Raw genomic sequence first — 17,340 nt, forward strand, 5'->3', positions numbered from 1 at the left:
AAAAAAACTAATCAGCACGTTTCCTTATCAATACGAATCAAATGTTTTTTGAATTATTCAAATTGCTTCATCCGCGTTCCCGAAATCGTCGACGAAAATTTGCATCCGCACACACATACATACACACACACATACATCCATTTTTTCTAATAATAAGGTATGCCAAAATGTTCAGAAGGTTTTGAAACGTAAAGATATATAAAAATTTTCATTTTCGATTTTTTTGCGATTACTATAACTTGCCCTACGGGAAGTGAATAAAATTTTGATCATTCTTTATAATAATGGAAGCATAATAGATATTGCAAATTTAATATTCTTATAATTTATTAAGTGTATTGATATTAAATATATTAATATTTATTTTTCGTTCAATGGATTTGTTACTCATCATATTAAAAACTGATAAAAAGGGCATCAAAGAGTGAATTTTTCGAGTTGCTCGGATTTTGGAAAAAAAAACTATAGTTATACAGTCCTTATAACTTGAAGAGTGACATAATTTTATATCCAATTACTTTGGACATTATTTTTATAATTTTTCAGACAGATTGAATATCGTTCTTGTCGCAGCTTCTTATTTACATTGAATATTGATTCTTTACATTTTTAGCTTTTCATTTTAATCTGGTAATTCATGTTTATATACGTTTATTGTAGATTCGATGTGTGATTTTTATTGATATATAACATTATTTTTATCAGTATTATAAAAAGCATTCCTTGACCGTTTAGATAACAACTTCATTATGACATGTCATCCGCGTGTTACACACATGCTGCTCAAATAACCGGTCTTCGCATTTTTCAAACATCAGCTTCTTTCGCAGCATAATATGTGATATGATCCTTCAATGGATGTTTAGTAATAGACAATAATAGATATTGTCAATTGTGTAATCGTAATTTATTTTATTTTAAAACTATTGTTCATTCATAGATCAAAAATATTAGTCAATGAAAAAATACCATTGAAAGTTTAGCATTGATCAATAAATATCAGTTAGTTCATAATCATATCATGCATCTATTTAAATTCATTTCGTAACTTTACATTAAAAAGAAAATAACTTGTGCAAATATAATATTCTTAATTTGCGTAAGAGATACATTACTGTCAATAAAATATTTCATTTTTTACTACATTATGCATATTTCAAATCTGAGCTTGTTTTTTTTTGTAAATTATTTGTAATTAGGAGATTTTATTTGCATTATTTGGAATTCAAATATCTTCATTCATCTTATTGAAATGTAACAGTATTTTATTAACTTCCCGTAGTGTAAGTTATTGTAATGGGCCGAAAATCGAAATTGAAAATTTTTACATTTCTCGACGTTTTGAAGGTTTCTGAAACATTTTGGCATACCTCAGAAAATGTGTGTGTGTGTGAGTGTATGTATGTATGGATACAATTTTTCGTCCACGTTTGCGGGCGCACAGATCAACCGATTTGAATGGTTCAAAAAACATTCGATTCCTATTGATAGAGAGATGTGCTGATTAGGTTTTGGCAAAGGCAGGTCCAGCCGATTAGGAGATACGGAGCAAAGAGTGCAGAAAATAGAAATCGAGTTTTTGAGAGATTGGAACGTCCGATTTGAATGATTTGAAAAACATTCAATTCGTAATAACGGGAAGAAGGGGTGCAAAAAATGGCAGTTTTTGAGATAACTAAGCGTCCGATTTGAATGATTCCAGAAACTTTCTGCTTGTTTCAACAAAATAATTGATTTTTTGCTTCAAACTATTTTTTTAAATTTTTTTATTCAAAAAAAATTTTTTTGTATATCGAAAATAATTCAGATTTTTATTTTAATTCTGTTCTAATATACTTTAAGGAAATAATTTCAACTTTCCAATTTAGTTTATATAATTCTTATAAATATAAATAGACAATGTTAGAATATTTATAGTAATCTATTTTAAAACATTTAATATTCCTCGATCATTTCGTTACGGTACTGGAAGTTCCAGCAATTTGCCTTAAGGCACTGATGCCATACACCCCACTAGTTTACATATCACCTTTATTATAAGTAATTTAGTATATCGAAAGAAATTAAAAGTAAGCAAATTTCCAAATAATTTTCGTAATACGAGTTTTTTTTCTGAAGGTTTATTTATGTTTATAGCCGAAAGCTATAAATATTACGATTTTCAAACGTTTTATATTGTAAAATTTCAACTGCTTTCGAAAATATGATATCTTCAAACATGTGACATTTAAAATAAAATCGTATTTCGAATTCTTTGAATTGTTTAATATAATATAATCTTTGCGTAACAGCAAAATTATTGTTTTTTATAACGCGTTCTTTCGAAACAATCTCACAAATTCTGGCGCGGTCCATATTCATATCCAAACATTCAAATGTATGTCTTTAAATCTTCGTATTCGTTCGTTCGAAACTCTAATATTGCAATTTCCTATAATTCGGTTTTCCAAAAACAATTGGTAATTTTGGTATTCTGCCACGATCCAAGTTGATGGGTCCAAATTCCATAGTTGCATAGATTGAACAACTATTTTTCCGCCCGCCCAGCAACCACTTATAAGGCGATCTCGAGATAGTAAGTGCCGTGAGTAAATTTTTCGTATGACCTATGACATGACCGATAACGCAACAGTACTGATCCTCTTGACCGCCAACTGATAATCATACAGTCTCTTCCAGAAATAGAATTTCGGCTAGAAGATCTTGCATATTGCTCTCTTAAATGGATTGATAAAATCCCTTATCGTTTACTCACTCATTGTCTTGTTAAATACACACTACTATGTTTATTTTTGATAACACGAAAGGTTAATCTAAACACAAACATCGGAAACGTTTAAATCAATTCGTCATTCATTATTTGCCAATTTCGTTTACTCATAATTGGGCTGTAAAGATGTATTAGACACAGATCTTCGAAAAATTTGAATATAATAGTAAATTAATTGATATATTTACGTACTAGCTGTGCCTGATCAAGCCCCCGCTTGTTACAATTTCGGTTAAAAATTTGAACATTTTTGTTACATATAGTTATTATGAAGAAAAAAGATTCATTATCTGACAGGCCATCCAAAATTTATATTTATATTAACATTCACATTTATTTTACATATTGAATTTCTATCAAATATGTATTGTATTAATATATTTAAAATATATGTATTCTATTTATTTTGAATGTGTATCTAATCAAAACTAGTTGGGTGTATGGCATCGTGCCTTAAGGCAAATTGCTGGAACTTCCCGTATTGTAACGGTATGTTCGAGAAATATTGAATGTTTTCAAATAGATTATTATAAATATTGTAACATTGTCTAATATTCATAAGATTTATATAAACTGAATTGTTAAGTTAAACATATTTGTTTAAAATACATTAGAACTTTAGTCAAAATTACGATTAAAAACTGAATTATTTTCGATATACAAAAAAAAAATAATTTTTTTTTAAATTGAAAAAAAAAAATTTAAACAATATTTTTTTCCAAAATCAATTATTTTGTTAAAACAAGCAGAAAGTTCTTTGAATCATTCAAATCGGACGCTTATTTCTCTCAAAAGCTGCCATTTTTTGCACATTTAGCTCTGTATCTCTGAAATGGTTAGGCCTGCCTTTGCGAAAAACTGATAACCACTTCTCCCAATCATTACTAATTGAATGTTTTTTAGATCATTCAAATCGGATGCTCCGTTCTCTCAAAAACTCGATTTCTATTTACTGCACTCTTTGCTCCGTATCCCCGAAACGGCTGGATTTGCCTTTGCCAAAAACTAATCAGCTGTTCTCCCTATCGATAGGAAACTAATGTTTTTTGAACCATTTGATTATGCCAAAATGTTCAGAAACCTTCAAAACGTCGAGAAATGTAAAAATTTTCAATTTCGATTTTGGCCCATAACAATAACTTACCGTACGGGAAGTTAAAAAAAAAAACTTTTAACGAAATTCGAGAGTTTTAGAGGTAAATAGCCTTTAATAAAAATAAAATGTTGTGGCAAAAAAAAGCATTTGTAATATATGAATGTAGTCTGAATAGAAATTTAGTAAAAAAAGATAATAAAGTTATCGATCAGGTTAGAAATGATTCATAGAATTGTGGAGTGTGGCATATTCTCAATTATTTTTTTATAAAAAAATTAAATGAGTTGAAAGATTAAGTACTTAAAAGAAATGTCAGGATTGAAACTCTTGATGAAATTATTTTTTAACTGTAAAATTGAGCTTTTTTATAAGCTCATAATCATATATTTTTTATAAGCATTATTATTATTAGAAAAGTAATGGTCTCCAGTATGAATCTAACATCCAAAATGGTCCAAATAGCGGAATTCAATTTTGTAGCCTTGCAGTGTCTCCGTAATAGTATTTTCACACACAAATTCAAATAATTACAATTTACATCTTAACATTTACATAACAATATCATAATTTGATCACCTTAACTCTAATCTATGTTGAAATAGGACGTATAATAGCATTGGAAAATTACAACTCAAATAGTAACGATTCTCTGTTCAAAAACTTGTATCTTGTTACACAATGAAGAACAAATGATTGAGTTTATTTTAATTTGAAATAAGACATATTTATTTTATAGATCATACAATAGCATAGGAAAATTACAACTAGAATAGTAACGATTCTATTCAATTTGAAAAACTAGTATCTTGTTACATAATGAATGAATGAATAACAAATGATTGACTTTATTTTAATAACCTAAAACATCGAGTGCATTAATGGAAAAAAAGATTCATAACATTTGACCATAATATGGCTTTCTAGCAATTTTGAGTGACATGTAATTATGAATTTGGAGGTTGTTCCAAAATTATACAATAATGTTTATTACATGAAATATGTGATGAATTTATATTTTCGTAATAAAGTAGTATAATTTTTTTTAAAGTATTGAGGTAGTTCTAACCGGTTTTCGAATTTTATATAAAAAATACATTTTTGGTTGAATTTTTTGTAATAACAAAAAAATTTAGTGTTATTTAAAGTAGTTTTTAATAGAATTTATATACTGTTCAATTTTATGGTTAGTAAAATTTGTTTCAATTTTAATTAGAAGAACAAAAAAATAATAGTTGAACTGGTTTCAATAACTATGAAAATAATTATTCGTTATTTATGCATCATTTTCAGATATAATAATGTAAATATTTACATGATAGTGAAAAAAAATAGTTCAAATAAATGAAAATAATACATTTTTAAATAAAAAACTTAAAATTAAAAAAATATATACATTATATGTTTCATTAATGCCAGTTTTAGATACAATTAAGCAAAACTACGAGTATTTTCTATTTTGAGCTAATTAATTTTCGTTTAATAAAATATAATTTCAAAATACGGAGGACGACTATGCATTTGTTATTTTTCATTTTTTACAGTAAAATCCGATTTTTTCCACTAAAAACCGACTTTCGAATTTGATTATTTCCGTCCGAAATCCGATTTTTAGAAACCGACAAACGCTAGTGTGTATGCATGTACATATATATATATATATATATATATATATATATATATATATATACGTTTCGGGTCTTGATTTGACCCATCTTTAGCGCATACAAACAAAATGAAAAAAAAAACACGAAAATTGCACGAAAATATTATGAAACACTAATTGATAAACGTCGAGTTACATGACAAATTTTAAATAATTGTGAAATTAAAATAAAATTAAATACTATATTTTTTATAAAAAAGCTCATTTATAAAAATATATTATTTATTTTTATTTTAATTTTACAATTATAACATGTCTTGTTACACAAACTCCAAACTGACAACATGCCTCGTTTGGAATAAGCTTTTTTATAAAACATATATTGTTTATTTTTATTTTATTTTACAATTGTTTAAAATTTGTCATTTAACTGGACGTTTATCAATTTGTGTTTCATAATTTTTTCGTGCAATTTCTGTGTGTTTCTTTTTTTTCATTTTATTTGTATGCACTGAAGATGGGCCAAATCAAGACCCGAAACGTATGTTTTCATAATAAAAACATTTTTCTTGAATAAAACTGTTTTTAATTACTGGATGGATGCCCAAGAACAATTTTATCATATACATATATATATATATATATATATATATATATATATATATATATATATACACACCTAAGTCTGTTTTTACACGGAAATTGGTTCCAGAAGAAGCCGTGTAAAAAAACGTGTAAAAAAGACATTGATCTTATACAAAAATGGGTGATTTGTCCTACTCTCTAAAACCTATTAAAATTAGTGAAAAACAAGAATTTTCAAGAACAAGAATTCAAGTTTATTTTAATAATAATTCCCCTAAATTAGTGCTATTCACATTTGCTTTGACCAGTAAAAATTGTTTGTACGCGCTAAAGGGGAATTCACTTAAATCTTTAAGCTAGTGTTCGCAAACTATCGATACTATCGATGGTTTCAGACTTTTTTCTTTCATAAGTACTTTTTTGTGATATGAACATACATCGCAAAAATTAAATTTGACAAAAAAATTTAAGTACATAAAATTTCAAATCGTGCTAAATGGAATAAAATCGTGTAAAAAAATTAAAAATATTCAATTTTCAAATCGTGTTATATCAAAACCGTGTACAAAAAGACCGTGTAAAAACAAACTTAGGTGTATATATATATATATTTATATAATTATTTGATTATAATATATTAATTATTTAATATTTAATTTATTTCTGAAAATACTCGTTTCTTGAATAATTAGCAAATCAAGCAGCCATGCAGCTGCAAGTACCACGTTGCAAATATTAACGTTCAACTCGTTCCAAAAATCTGATATAGAGCAGTCTCATTCTATTCATAGACAACTTTTGGCAATTTGTCGACACTTGCATTTCTAGCAGGTTAAATAAACATTAGACAGCTATCAAACACGTGTTAACTAAAACTATTCGTAAGGCGAGATCTGTCATTTATTGACCCATTGACAGGAAATTAGCTCATAAATGTAATTGATAAGAAATTACCAATCCATTGGAGCAAAGAGATTTCAAAGTCCAATTTGTGTATCTAGTCAAATTGATCGGTGTGTAGTATATGAGTTAAAATCAAATTGGACTATTATTAAACGCAGAATTTAGTCATTCTAAATGAATATAATTCCAAAACCTAAAAATTAATATAAAAACTATTTATAAATTCATTCGTGCATATACTGAAGCTGAACTTTACAGGAGCACGTATTTTTTTATTGATAATTTTATCGCGCTTATTAACAGTCAATCAATTATTCACATTTCCATTGTTATTAATCTGCCTCAAAAAAAATGTCAATCAAACTCACTATCGTGTCATTATCATTTAATTAGGTTCACGTACGCGCATTTATTCATTTTGTCTATATAACAAAAATATTGTTTATATACAGACACTTTGGTTCCAAAATATTGGAATCTTATCATTGTCTAATTATTTTTAATCTGTGATTTGTTTTGTATTAAATTTATTAGACATCAATATAGTCTATGATAGCGAAAAATTCCAGTAAATTTTGCATTGAATGAATAGTATGTGATTTGTTAATGAATGGTAATAATGAAGAGAGAAAGCTACAAGTATAATCTAGTAAACAGCTTAAAAATTATATTCAGGTATCATAAACTAAAAAAAACTCAAAACCAAAAAAAAGCTACCAACTAGAAAAAATACTTTTGGTGGGAAAATTGATTCATTTTCGTTTATCTCTTGATAGCGACGTCGTAGGAATTAAGATGATGGTGGATTTCTACTAAAATAGTATCATCAAAAAATTCTATATTTTGCTTGCTGTTGAGATAGTGATGGTAGATCGTTTCACCCGCCGACCTTTAAGCCCGGCTCTACCCTAATAAAATTACTAATTTTCGATAAAATTAAAGTAAATATTGAGTTATATTGTATTCATAGTTTAAAAAATGCTGTAACAAATTGATTTACATAGAAATTACATAGAAGTTAAAATAAGGGAAGTTCCAGCTTTTTCAAACAGTCCAGAACGCATTAAAAAGAACTCTATGATGTACATATTTATAAACCAACTAGTTGTAAGTGGAATTCTGTCTTAAGGCAATTAGGGCATCGTGCCTTAAGGCAAATTGCTGGAACTTCCCGTACCGCAATTCAAAATTCAAGTAATTAAAATTAATCAATAATAATAATCAATAAAAGTTGATCAATGACTTGATACTAATACAATTTCGAACCATATTAAATCATTCTATCTTAAATCATTTATTTTTAAATATTTTGGAAATTCTGAACTTTTTTTTAAAGCAATCGTACTGCTTTAACTGCATAAAGATGAAATATAAAGCGCGTAAGCGCCGCGTCGCCATGTAACGCGTAGACATTGGTACGGAACCCATAGGAATATAAACAAAATTTATACTTATTGTTAAAATCTCTATAAAATATCTGATAATTTGATGTACGAGGTCTGTTCAAAAAGTACCCGGAATTTTCGTTTTTTCAAAAAAATATTTATTTATTCGTCTACATTAATGTGGTCCCCTTCAAAGTAGTCCCCCCCAGATATAATACACTTATGCCAGCGTTTTTTCCAATTTTCGAAGCACCCTTGATATTCACTTTTTGATATGTCCTTGAGCACTCTCGGCGATTTTCTTCAATCGAGGAAAACCGCCGTCCTTTCATGGGTCTCTTCAACTTTGGGAATAGGAAAAAGTCACACGGAGCCATATCTGGTGAATATGGAGGTTGGGGCATGACTACGGTATTGTTTTTGGCCAAAAAATTACGAACAAGCAACGACGAGTGAGCAAGTGCGTTATCGTGGTGCAACAGCCATGAATTGTTAATGAATTGATATGCCAACTTCATCAGCAACTTCTCTAATTGTGATTCGGCGATCATTCATAACCATTTTTTCCACTTCTTTCACATTTTCATCGTGTGTTGACGTGCTGGGTCGACCGGAGCGTTCGTCATCTTCAACGTCTTCGCGGCCATCTTGGAAACGCTTATACCACTCGTAAACACTTGTTTTTTTCATAGCAGACTCACCATAGGCTTTTTGTAACATTTCACACACTTTGTTACACTTTATTTCATTTTTTACGCAAAATTTAATACAAATTCTTTGACTTTTCAATTCTTCCATTGTAAAAATCGCCGAGCTCAGAAAAACACGTCGAACCTTAGCGACTACCACAGACAAAGTAAACAGTGAATATAGCTGAAAATTTCATCATACTTTAGGGGCATGTATACCAACACAATAAAAAAAAATTTTGACAATCAGACACTCCAGACCCGCGAAATTTAAAAATTCCGGGTACTTTTTGAACACACCTCGTACATATGTCTAATGTTCATTTTTGACCGCAAAATGGCTCATGTTTTTACTTTTTCCTCCATATCTCCAAAGTCGTTGGATTTGCCTTTCCAAAAATTTGAACAGTTCTTCATTTAGTCAATACAAAAAAAATGTTTTTTGAATTATTCAAATCGGACGCTTCGTTCTCTTAAAAACTAACCGAGTTACCGTTTTCGGCACTTTTTGCCCCGTATCTTCGGAACGGCTAGACCTGCCTTCGCCAAAAACTAATCAGCACGTCTCCTTATCAATACAAATCGAATGTTTTTTTGAATTATTCAAATCGGTTAATCCGTGTTCCTAAAATCGTCGACGAAAATTTGTATCTGAACATACATACATACATACATACACACACACACACACACGCACACACACACACACACATACATCCATTTTTTTTTAAGGTATGCCAAAATATTCAGAAACCTTTGAAACGTCGAGAAATGCAAAAATTTTCATTTTCGATTTTTTTGCGATTACTATAACCTACCCTACGGGAAGTTAAAAAGTGCTGTAACAAATTGATTTACATAGAAATTACATCAAAGTTAAAATAAGCAAACTCCAGCTTTTTCAAACAGCCCAGAACGTGTTATGAACATGTTTATAAACACAAAAGAATCGATTGCTAAGTTGCAATAATATTATTTAGAAATTTTATGATTGTGATTTTAATTGTGAATTATGTGAACGGTTAATTAAATCTATTTAATCTTATTTTCAGTGAGAGCAGCATGTTTGTGTCCCGCCGTCGGTGGATTTTGAAAACGTGCGGCACAACAACCCCGCTGCAGTGCCTGGAGCCGCTGCTGGAACTCGCGGAACAAATCGCAGGCTACACGTGCGTCGAGGACGTATTCTACTCGCGGAAGAACTTTAAGCGGCCGGAGCTCCAGTGTTCGCCGCACAAGCATTTCGAGCAGGAGGTCGCGCTGCTCGACACCTTCTTTGATAACGGTGTCGCATATTGCATCGGCACGGTGAGTTAGGAGTCATGTTTAGGTGTTTTCTGAGCCAACGAGATGGTTCTAATACTCTTGGTATCCGTATCATACCATTTGCCGTAGTTTTTATCTCGCATGCCATGTCGTTACCGAGTGTGTAGGCAATGTTTTAATTATGATCCTTATAGCAAAGAGTTAAAACCATCATTCGTGATGGTTTATAAACTAATGGTGCATGGCGTCGTGCCTTTAGATAAGTTGCTGGATCTTCTCTACCGCAATTAAACGTTTGAGAAATAAAAATAATCAATAACCAGTAACGATTGATCAATGATTAATAACAATTGTCTTAAATGCTTTCAAATAGATTATTAGACTGAATCATTATTAACGATTGTCTTAAATATTTTCTAATTGACTATGATGTTGTTATATTGACAGGGACGAATGACTCTGTTTTTGTATTATGCTATTCGAGGTGCTTGGGAAGCAATCCGCCATTCTTGTCAGAACACGAACCTATGTGTTATGACAATTAGGAATTTGAAAAAAAATAAACTTGTTTATTTGTATGTGTTTTGAAACTGCATTATCAATTTTATTCATATGTAAAATAAAAAAAACGGATTTTTTTCAATTAATTGTAGACGCTTAAAATTGTAAATAAATCATGTGACTGCAAACGCGCCACGATTGGCCACCACATTTGTGGCGTCAAAATTATGCTTGAGGCCATTATTATATCGTCTAGGCTTATGGCTATATTATACAGAACTTGAAATATAAGGTTGTCAAATATCTCCCTTCCGCCTTTTTGTATTATAAACCAAGAGCAAAAAAGCGGAAGGAAGATATTTGACAACCTAATATTATACAAAAAAGTTAACCTAAAAATTAATGTAAAAACTATTTACTTATTATACTTATTCGTGGATATACTGAAGCTGAACTTTACAGGAGCACGTATTTTTTATTGACAATTTTATCACTTTTATTAACAGTCAATCAATTATTCACATTTCCATTGTTATCAATCTGCCTCAAAAATTTTTGTCAATCAAGCATCACTATCGTTAATGTGTCATTATCATTTAATTAGGTTCACGTATGCGCATTCATTCATTTTGTCTATATAACAAAAATATTGTTTATATACAGACACTTTGGTTCCAAAATATTGGAATCTTATCATTGTCTAATTATTTTTAATGTCCGATTTGTTTTGTATTAAATTTATTAGACATCAATATAGTCTATGATAGCGAAAAAATCCAGTAAATTTTGCATTGAGTGAATTGTTAATGAATCTTAATAACGAAGAGAGAAAACTACAAGTTTAACTTTACCAACTACAAATACTTTTGGTAGGAAAATTGATTCATTTCCGTTTATCCCTCGATAGCGACGTCGTAAGAATTAAGGTGATGGTGGATTTCTACTTTAAAATAGTATAATCAAAAAATTCTATATTTTGCTCGCTGTTGAGATAATGATGGTAGATCTTTTTACCCGCCGACCTTTAAGCCCGGCTCTATCCTAATAAATTACTAATTTTCGATAGGAATTTGAAAAAAAATAAACTTGTTTATTTGTATGTGTTTTGAAACTGCATTATCAATTTTATTCATATGTAAAATAAAAAAAACGGATTTTTTTCAATTAATTGTAGACGCTTAAAATTGTAAATAAATCATGTGACTGCAAACGCGCCACGATTGGCCACCACATTTGTGGCGTCAAAATTATGCTTGAGGCCATTATTATATCGTCTAGGCTTATGGCTATATTATACAGAACTTGAAATATAAGGTTGTCAAATATCTCCCTTCCGCCTTTTTGTATTATAAACCAAGAGCAAAAAAGCGGAAGGAAGATATTTGACAACCTAATATTATACAAAAAAGTGGTAAATTTTCTATTATAAATAATTTATTAAAGTTAATTTCCTTCAAATATGTGTGATACAGAATTTGTAAAAGCAATTTCTAATAATGTTGCTGATATTTATATATTTATGATCACGGATTTTTGAAAAAAAAGATTCAAATTTTAAAGACAATGAAAATTTATGGTAAAAATTGTAATATGATGGTAAATATACACAATCTCTTATTAAGAAATACCTAGTATTTTGGTCCAAAAATATATTTTCAGAACTGTTAAAATCTATACGAAGTTAAGCATTCAGTAGTCTTAATTAATTAATAATCATTATAGTTATTTACATTGAACTCTTACATAAAAAATAATTAATAACAATATGATTACGAAATGCATACATCAAAGTGATCTTCACAAGAAAAAAAAAAGATCATGTTTTAGGATCATCTCGGAGCACTGCTTGAAACCAATTTTTTTCTACGTTTCTCGTCTTGAGGAACATTTAAGAACATTTTTTCAGGAATTTTTTTTGTTAGTATTTGTACATAATGGTACAAAACTATAGCGATAACTTTTAAATCAAAATAACGACAAATTATTCTTTTTGTACGCCAACACATGTGAATAATGTTTCTTCATTTACGATTAATAATAATTTATTTGATTCTTCTACAGTTTCTAAATTCTTAGGAGTTTATATCGATAAGAATCTGAACTGGTCTGAACACGTTTCCAACCATTTATGTTTCAAATTAACGCGTACATGCTCTATTTTGCGGACCCTTAAATCTAAAATTGAACCAGTTTATTTTTTTACGCGAATTTCCACTCACATATTGCTTACGGTATCCAATTTTGGGGATTATCTTATTAAGTAAAAGAGAGCATAAACATTATTTTTTTACTGCCATCTAGTCATCATGTCGTAGGCTGTACTCATAACAATATTTTAGTCACATTAAATTTCATAAAAAACGGAATTATTCAATTTGTCTTCGACGTCAAATACTGAGTACAATACGAGACTTCAATTAAAGATCGGACTTAGAAACTACACGTTTCCTTCAACACTATCTGCGGTCTACACTAGACTATTATACCTTTTATAAATAAACTGCTGTTTCAACTTCGTATCCTTAATAATAAGAAATTTCATAAAGTGACATCCAATGCATAAACAAATTTAGCTTTTTATAGCACTCAGGAATTTTTAGAGTTCGATTTTTCTAATTACTTCATCGAAAATCTTGATTTAATCGTTAATACGACTTTGTGCCGCCTCGAAGAAATTGATTGACTGTAGGTCCTACGGATCGACGGATACTAGCTATTAACTCGTCATGACATAACAGCGGACTATATATTATATCTTATGCTTATAAATTTGTTAAACTAAATACTTATGTTGTGAAAATTTTTTTTAAACTAAATATTTATATCATTATAATACTTAAAAATACTTATAAATTGGTTAAACAAAAAACTTATTGCAAAAATACTTAAATTTGTTAACCGAAGTACTTATAATTTAAAAACATTTATAACAAAACAAAATACTGAAATTTGTTAAAAAAAAGTGTAAAAACACTTATAAATATATGAAACAAACTACTTATATTTTAAAAGTAATTAAAATTAACATAAATGAATATATAATAAATTAATTAAATAATAAATAAATTAATTAATTAAACTATATAAAAAATTGTAAAATATTATAATAATATCATTATACTAACGGCTTGTAAAATAAAAAATATACATTCTGTAACTATTATTTATCTATTTTATAGACGAAATATAAGAGCATAAAAATTAGGCGACGATAGGTAATGTACAGTTATGTATGTTTACTTACGATAAACTATGAATTAATATCATATCTTTTCTTTAATTTTGAATTTAGAAAATACCCGTAGGCGAGGTAAAATGGAAAGGCCAGAGGGCAAACAGGTCCAATGTCTAATTTTTAATTTTAAAGGTCCAATGTCTTAATTATTTAAATAATTATTCAAATAAATAATAAATATATTATGCATTATTTCATCAATGCAAAATATTATATAAACTTTATCAGTACATTTTTTACTGAGATAACATTGTATATAATCTTGATCTGGTATTTCGTCAGAAGTAATCATCAGCATAGTTGAAATATCTAATTAACTCTTCTCTTGTAAAACTGTGTGTAAACGTGTAAGCTTTTATCTAACTTAACATTAGCAATACATCTTAACATCTTATAAAACAATCAAATAAAGTTTACTTAAAAATAATATTAAGGTTTCGTAAACTGAACAACAGTGCTTACAACCAATAAAACTAAAAACCAAAGAAAATTCTTTAGTTATGGATTTTCAAACATTGCCGTTTATCTGGTTTTTGAATTATCGGTGGTGGACATTTCTACCCGCAGACCTTGAAGTCCCCGCTATACTTTACACGGTACATTATTAATTTTTGACCCAACTGTGAATATATATAACATTATAACCCTTTGTGTTGTTCGAATATGTGTTAAAAATTTTAAACCCATGAAAATAATTCTTATGAAGTAAAATGCTTGAACTCTGCATAATGCATTATGCACATGGAGAAAACAGTTATTGTCTTTAGTATTCAAGGTTATCTATGGTTTAATTGTTAAATAAATTTTACAAAATGCGAAATGTTGAAATTCTATACTGTTGAATTAACTCATTTCAGCCCCATAAACGATTCAAAAGTTCAGTTCATTTCAGAATCGTTTTTTAGTTATTTTTGTTAATATAACAATTCATTACAAGTCGAAAATTTTAAAAATATATACGGGTACTACAATGAATTAATATTATGTATAAATACAGCAATTTTTTTATTCGTTGCTGAAACTGGAATTTCTATGATCGAATCTATCCAAAAATTTGTTTTATGTGATGTATAACAATATTCAAACATAAAAGACTGCTGGACCTTGGGTGTGTCCTTTCCGATCCAACAATAAGAAATCCTTCGGCACTAAAATATCACAATACTCTTATAACCGGAAACGTTTCTCTGAATTTCTTATATCCATATCTTCTATTTACTGCACGCATTCCTGTACATTAAATGATACAATGTATTGCGTTTAATATTTTTGCATTTATGCACATTGCAAGACAGTATCCAATATTAGATTTGACCTTGCAGATTTCCGTATTTGTAATTACAAATATCACAAATATACTTAATTTGATGTGTTGGTCTCTGGAAGCATCGGAAAATAAATCACTGCCAATAATTCCAAACAATATACAAGATTCCACGATTTTTAAAGTTTTATGGCACATTATTGAAAAATTATGAACTTTTAAGTGCAACCTTCGGTGAACTTATGACTATTTTCCGATTGTTGTTGTTAATTTTTACTAATTTTCTCTCGTTTAAACTTTGAAACCGTAACCGTGAATAATATTTCTGGGACCACAATCAAAAACAATAACACAATTACTAGAAGTTTTTCAGAAATAAGACTTATTGTTGAATTATTTTGAAATTTAAAAAATTGGTCGACTTTGAGAGGCCTTCCTTAAAAAAAAATTTACTGAAGTGTGCGGACAAGTTTCATCGAAAATTGGTGCATTTAATCAGGATTATAAAATGATAAAATACTTGATAATTTTATTGTTGAAAAATTTCGACTAAAAAAATAAATCCTGAAAATCTATATAAATACATATTTCCACAATTTGATGCAGTATATAATTTGTAATCCATATCTTGGTTGCTCTAAATTACTTATTGATGAGCTATTCAAAATTACATAAATTACAATAGAATTAGTTTTCAATATCGACCAAGAAAATACAGACTCAAAAAAATTACACACCCTGCAATAGCAAATAGAATACGGTTATTTTTCTTTAAACGTTATGTGATAACATATTTATATAATAGTATGAAGCTTCCTTAACTAGAAAAATCGCATCATTAGCGCAACTATTATGAACACTACCATGATATTTTTACGTCCAAGTTACAGTTTCCTCCTTATTAAAATGAAACTTAATTTTAAAGCTCGATAACATTCTTCTATCTCTATATTGAATATTACATAACTGAAAACTTCATAGTCTGATTTATAGTCTATTTCTTGGAATGTGTGTATTTTTAAATCTTTTGTCAATAAAGATTCAATTTAAATTAATTTCTTGATATATGGAAAAGCCTTTTATCGATCTTGTCTTCACTATCTGGGTTAATCTAGTTTATCCGGTTCAAAAAGCAGAAAAAACTAGAGTAGTTTAATATCACATTTTATATTTATTTATAGATATCCGTGAGTTTTATGTCGCTATAGCCGATAATTATCGCGCGTCACAATGATTTAAGTTTTCATTAGTTTTAAGGTTTCCTAAGAGCTTTTAAAAAGAAGCTCTATACACTGTATTCTACCACTTACCACTGTTTTATTATAAATTTTACGATTGAAATAATTTGTATGACGGCAATAGCTCAATCGGTAGCGTGCCCGACTCACAGGCCATCGATCCTTGGCAATGACATAAAATTTGAAATGTTAAAATTGTTTATTTGAAATTGCACAGAAATATTAGTATGAAGTATAATAAAATAGTTAATTTCAAATTTGAATAGAATTTGATTTTTTGAGTTGAGTTTGAATAAAATTAGAAGTAAGAAGGCAAAGCAAGATTATAATTGGAGATCAGATTTAGAAGAAAAGAAAAATGAAGAAATTAGTTCTAAAGAGCAAAAAAAAATTGGGTAGTATAGAACATATATAAAAGATTGTATAGAATGTATGAAAGATAGTATAGAACTATGCCAAAGATAGTGTGGAATATATAAAAAAAGATAATAACAGGCGCTTTTCAATAGGATCTTAAACGATATTAAAATATTATTTTGTCTCGATTAAACATGTAAACCCTGTTATGCATAATATTGTCATAGCTACTGTCCCGAAAGCCGTTGCAATATACAGAACTGTGCAAGTCCGTCATTTTTGACATGTAATATATAACTATATTACATGTATACTATCATGTATTACATATATACTATCATGAAATTCAGGTCTGCGTTATTATTATCGACTAATATTAAATTTTATATATCTTAATTTTCTTCAAATTTATCAATGTTTGTTAATGTGTAATAATTTTTATGATTGC

The 17,340-nt window shown here is 28.7% G+C and overlaps 1 protein-coding gene across 1 annotated transcript in view; it reads left to right on the forward strand.

Moving 5' to 3' along the window:
* Window positions 1-17,340, forward strand: part of LOC113377230 (S-adenosylmethionine decarboxylase proenzyme) — a 97,894-nt gene that overhangs the window by 67,618 nt on the left and 12,936 nt on the right. Inside the window, exon 3 of the mRNA XM_026617470.1 lies at window positions 10,084-10,339. Within this exon, the coding sequence (XP_026473255.1) occupies window positions 10,084-10,339 (256 nt within the window). The remainder of the gene's footprint in view (window positions 1-10,083; window positions 10,340-17,340) is intronic.

The sequence above is a fragment of the Ctenocephalides felis genome, unplaced genomic scaffold (genome assembly GCF_003426905.1).
Source record: "Ctenocephalides felis isolate EL2017-DRISC unplaced genomic scaffold, ASM342690v1 CF-g0.4_SCAFFOLD_01886, whole genome shotgun sequence".
Classification (NCBI taxonomy): Eukaryota; Metazoa; Arthropoda; class Insecta; order Siphonaptera; family Pulicidae; genus Ctenocephalides; species Ctenocephalides felis.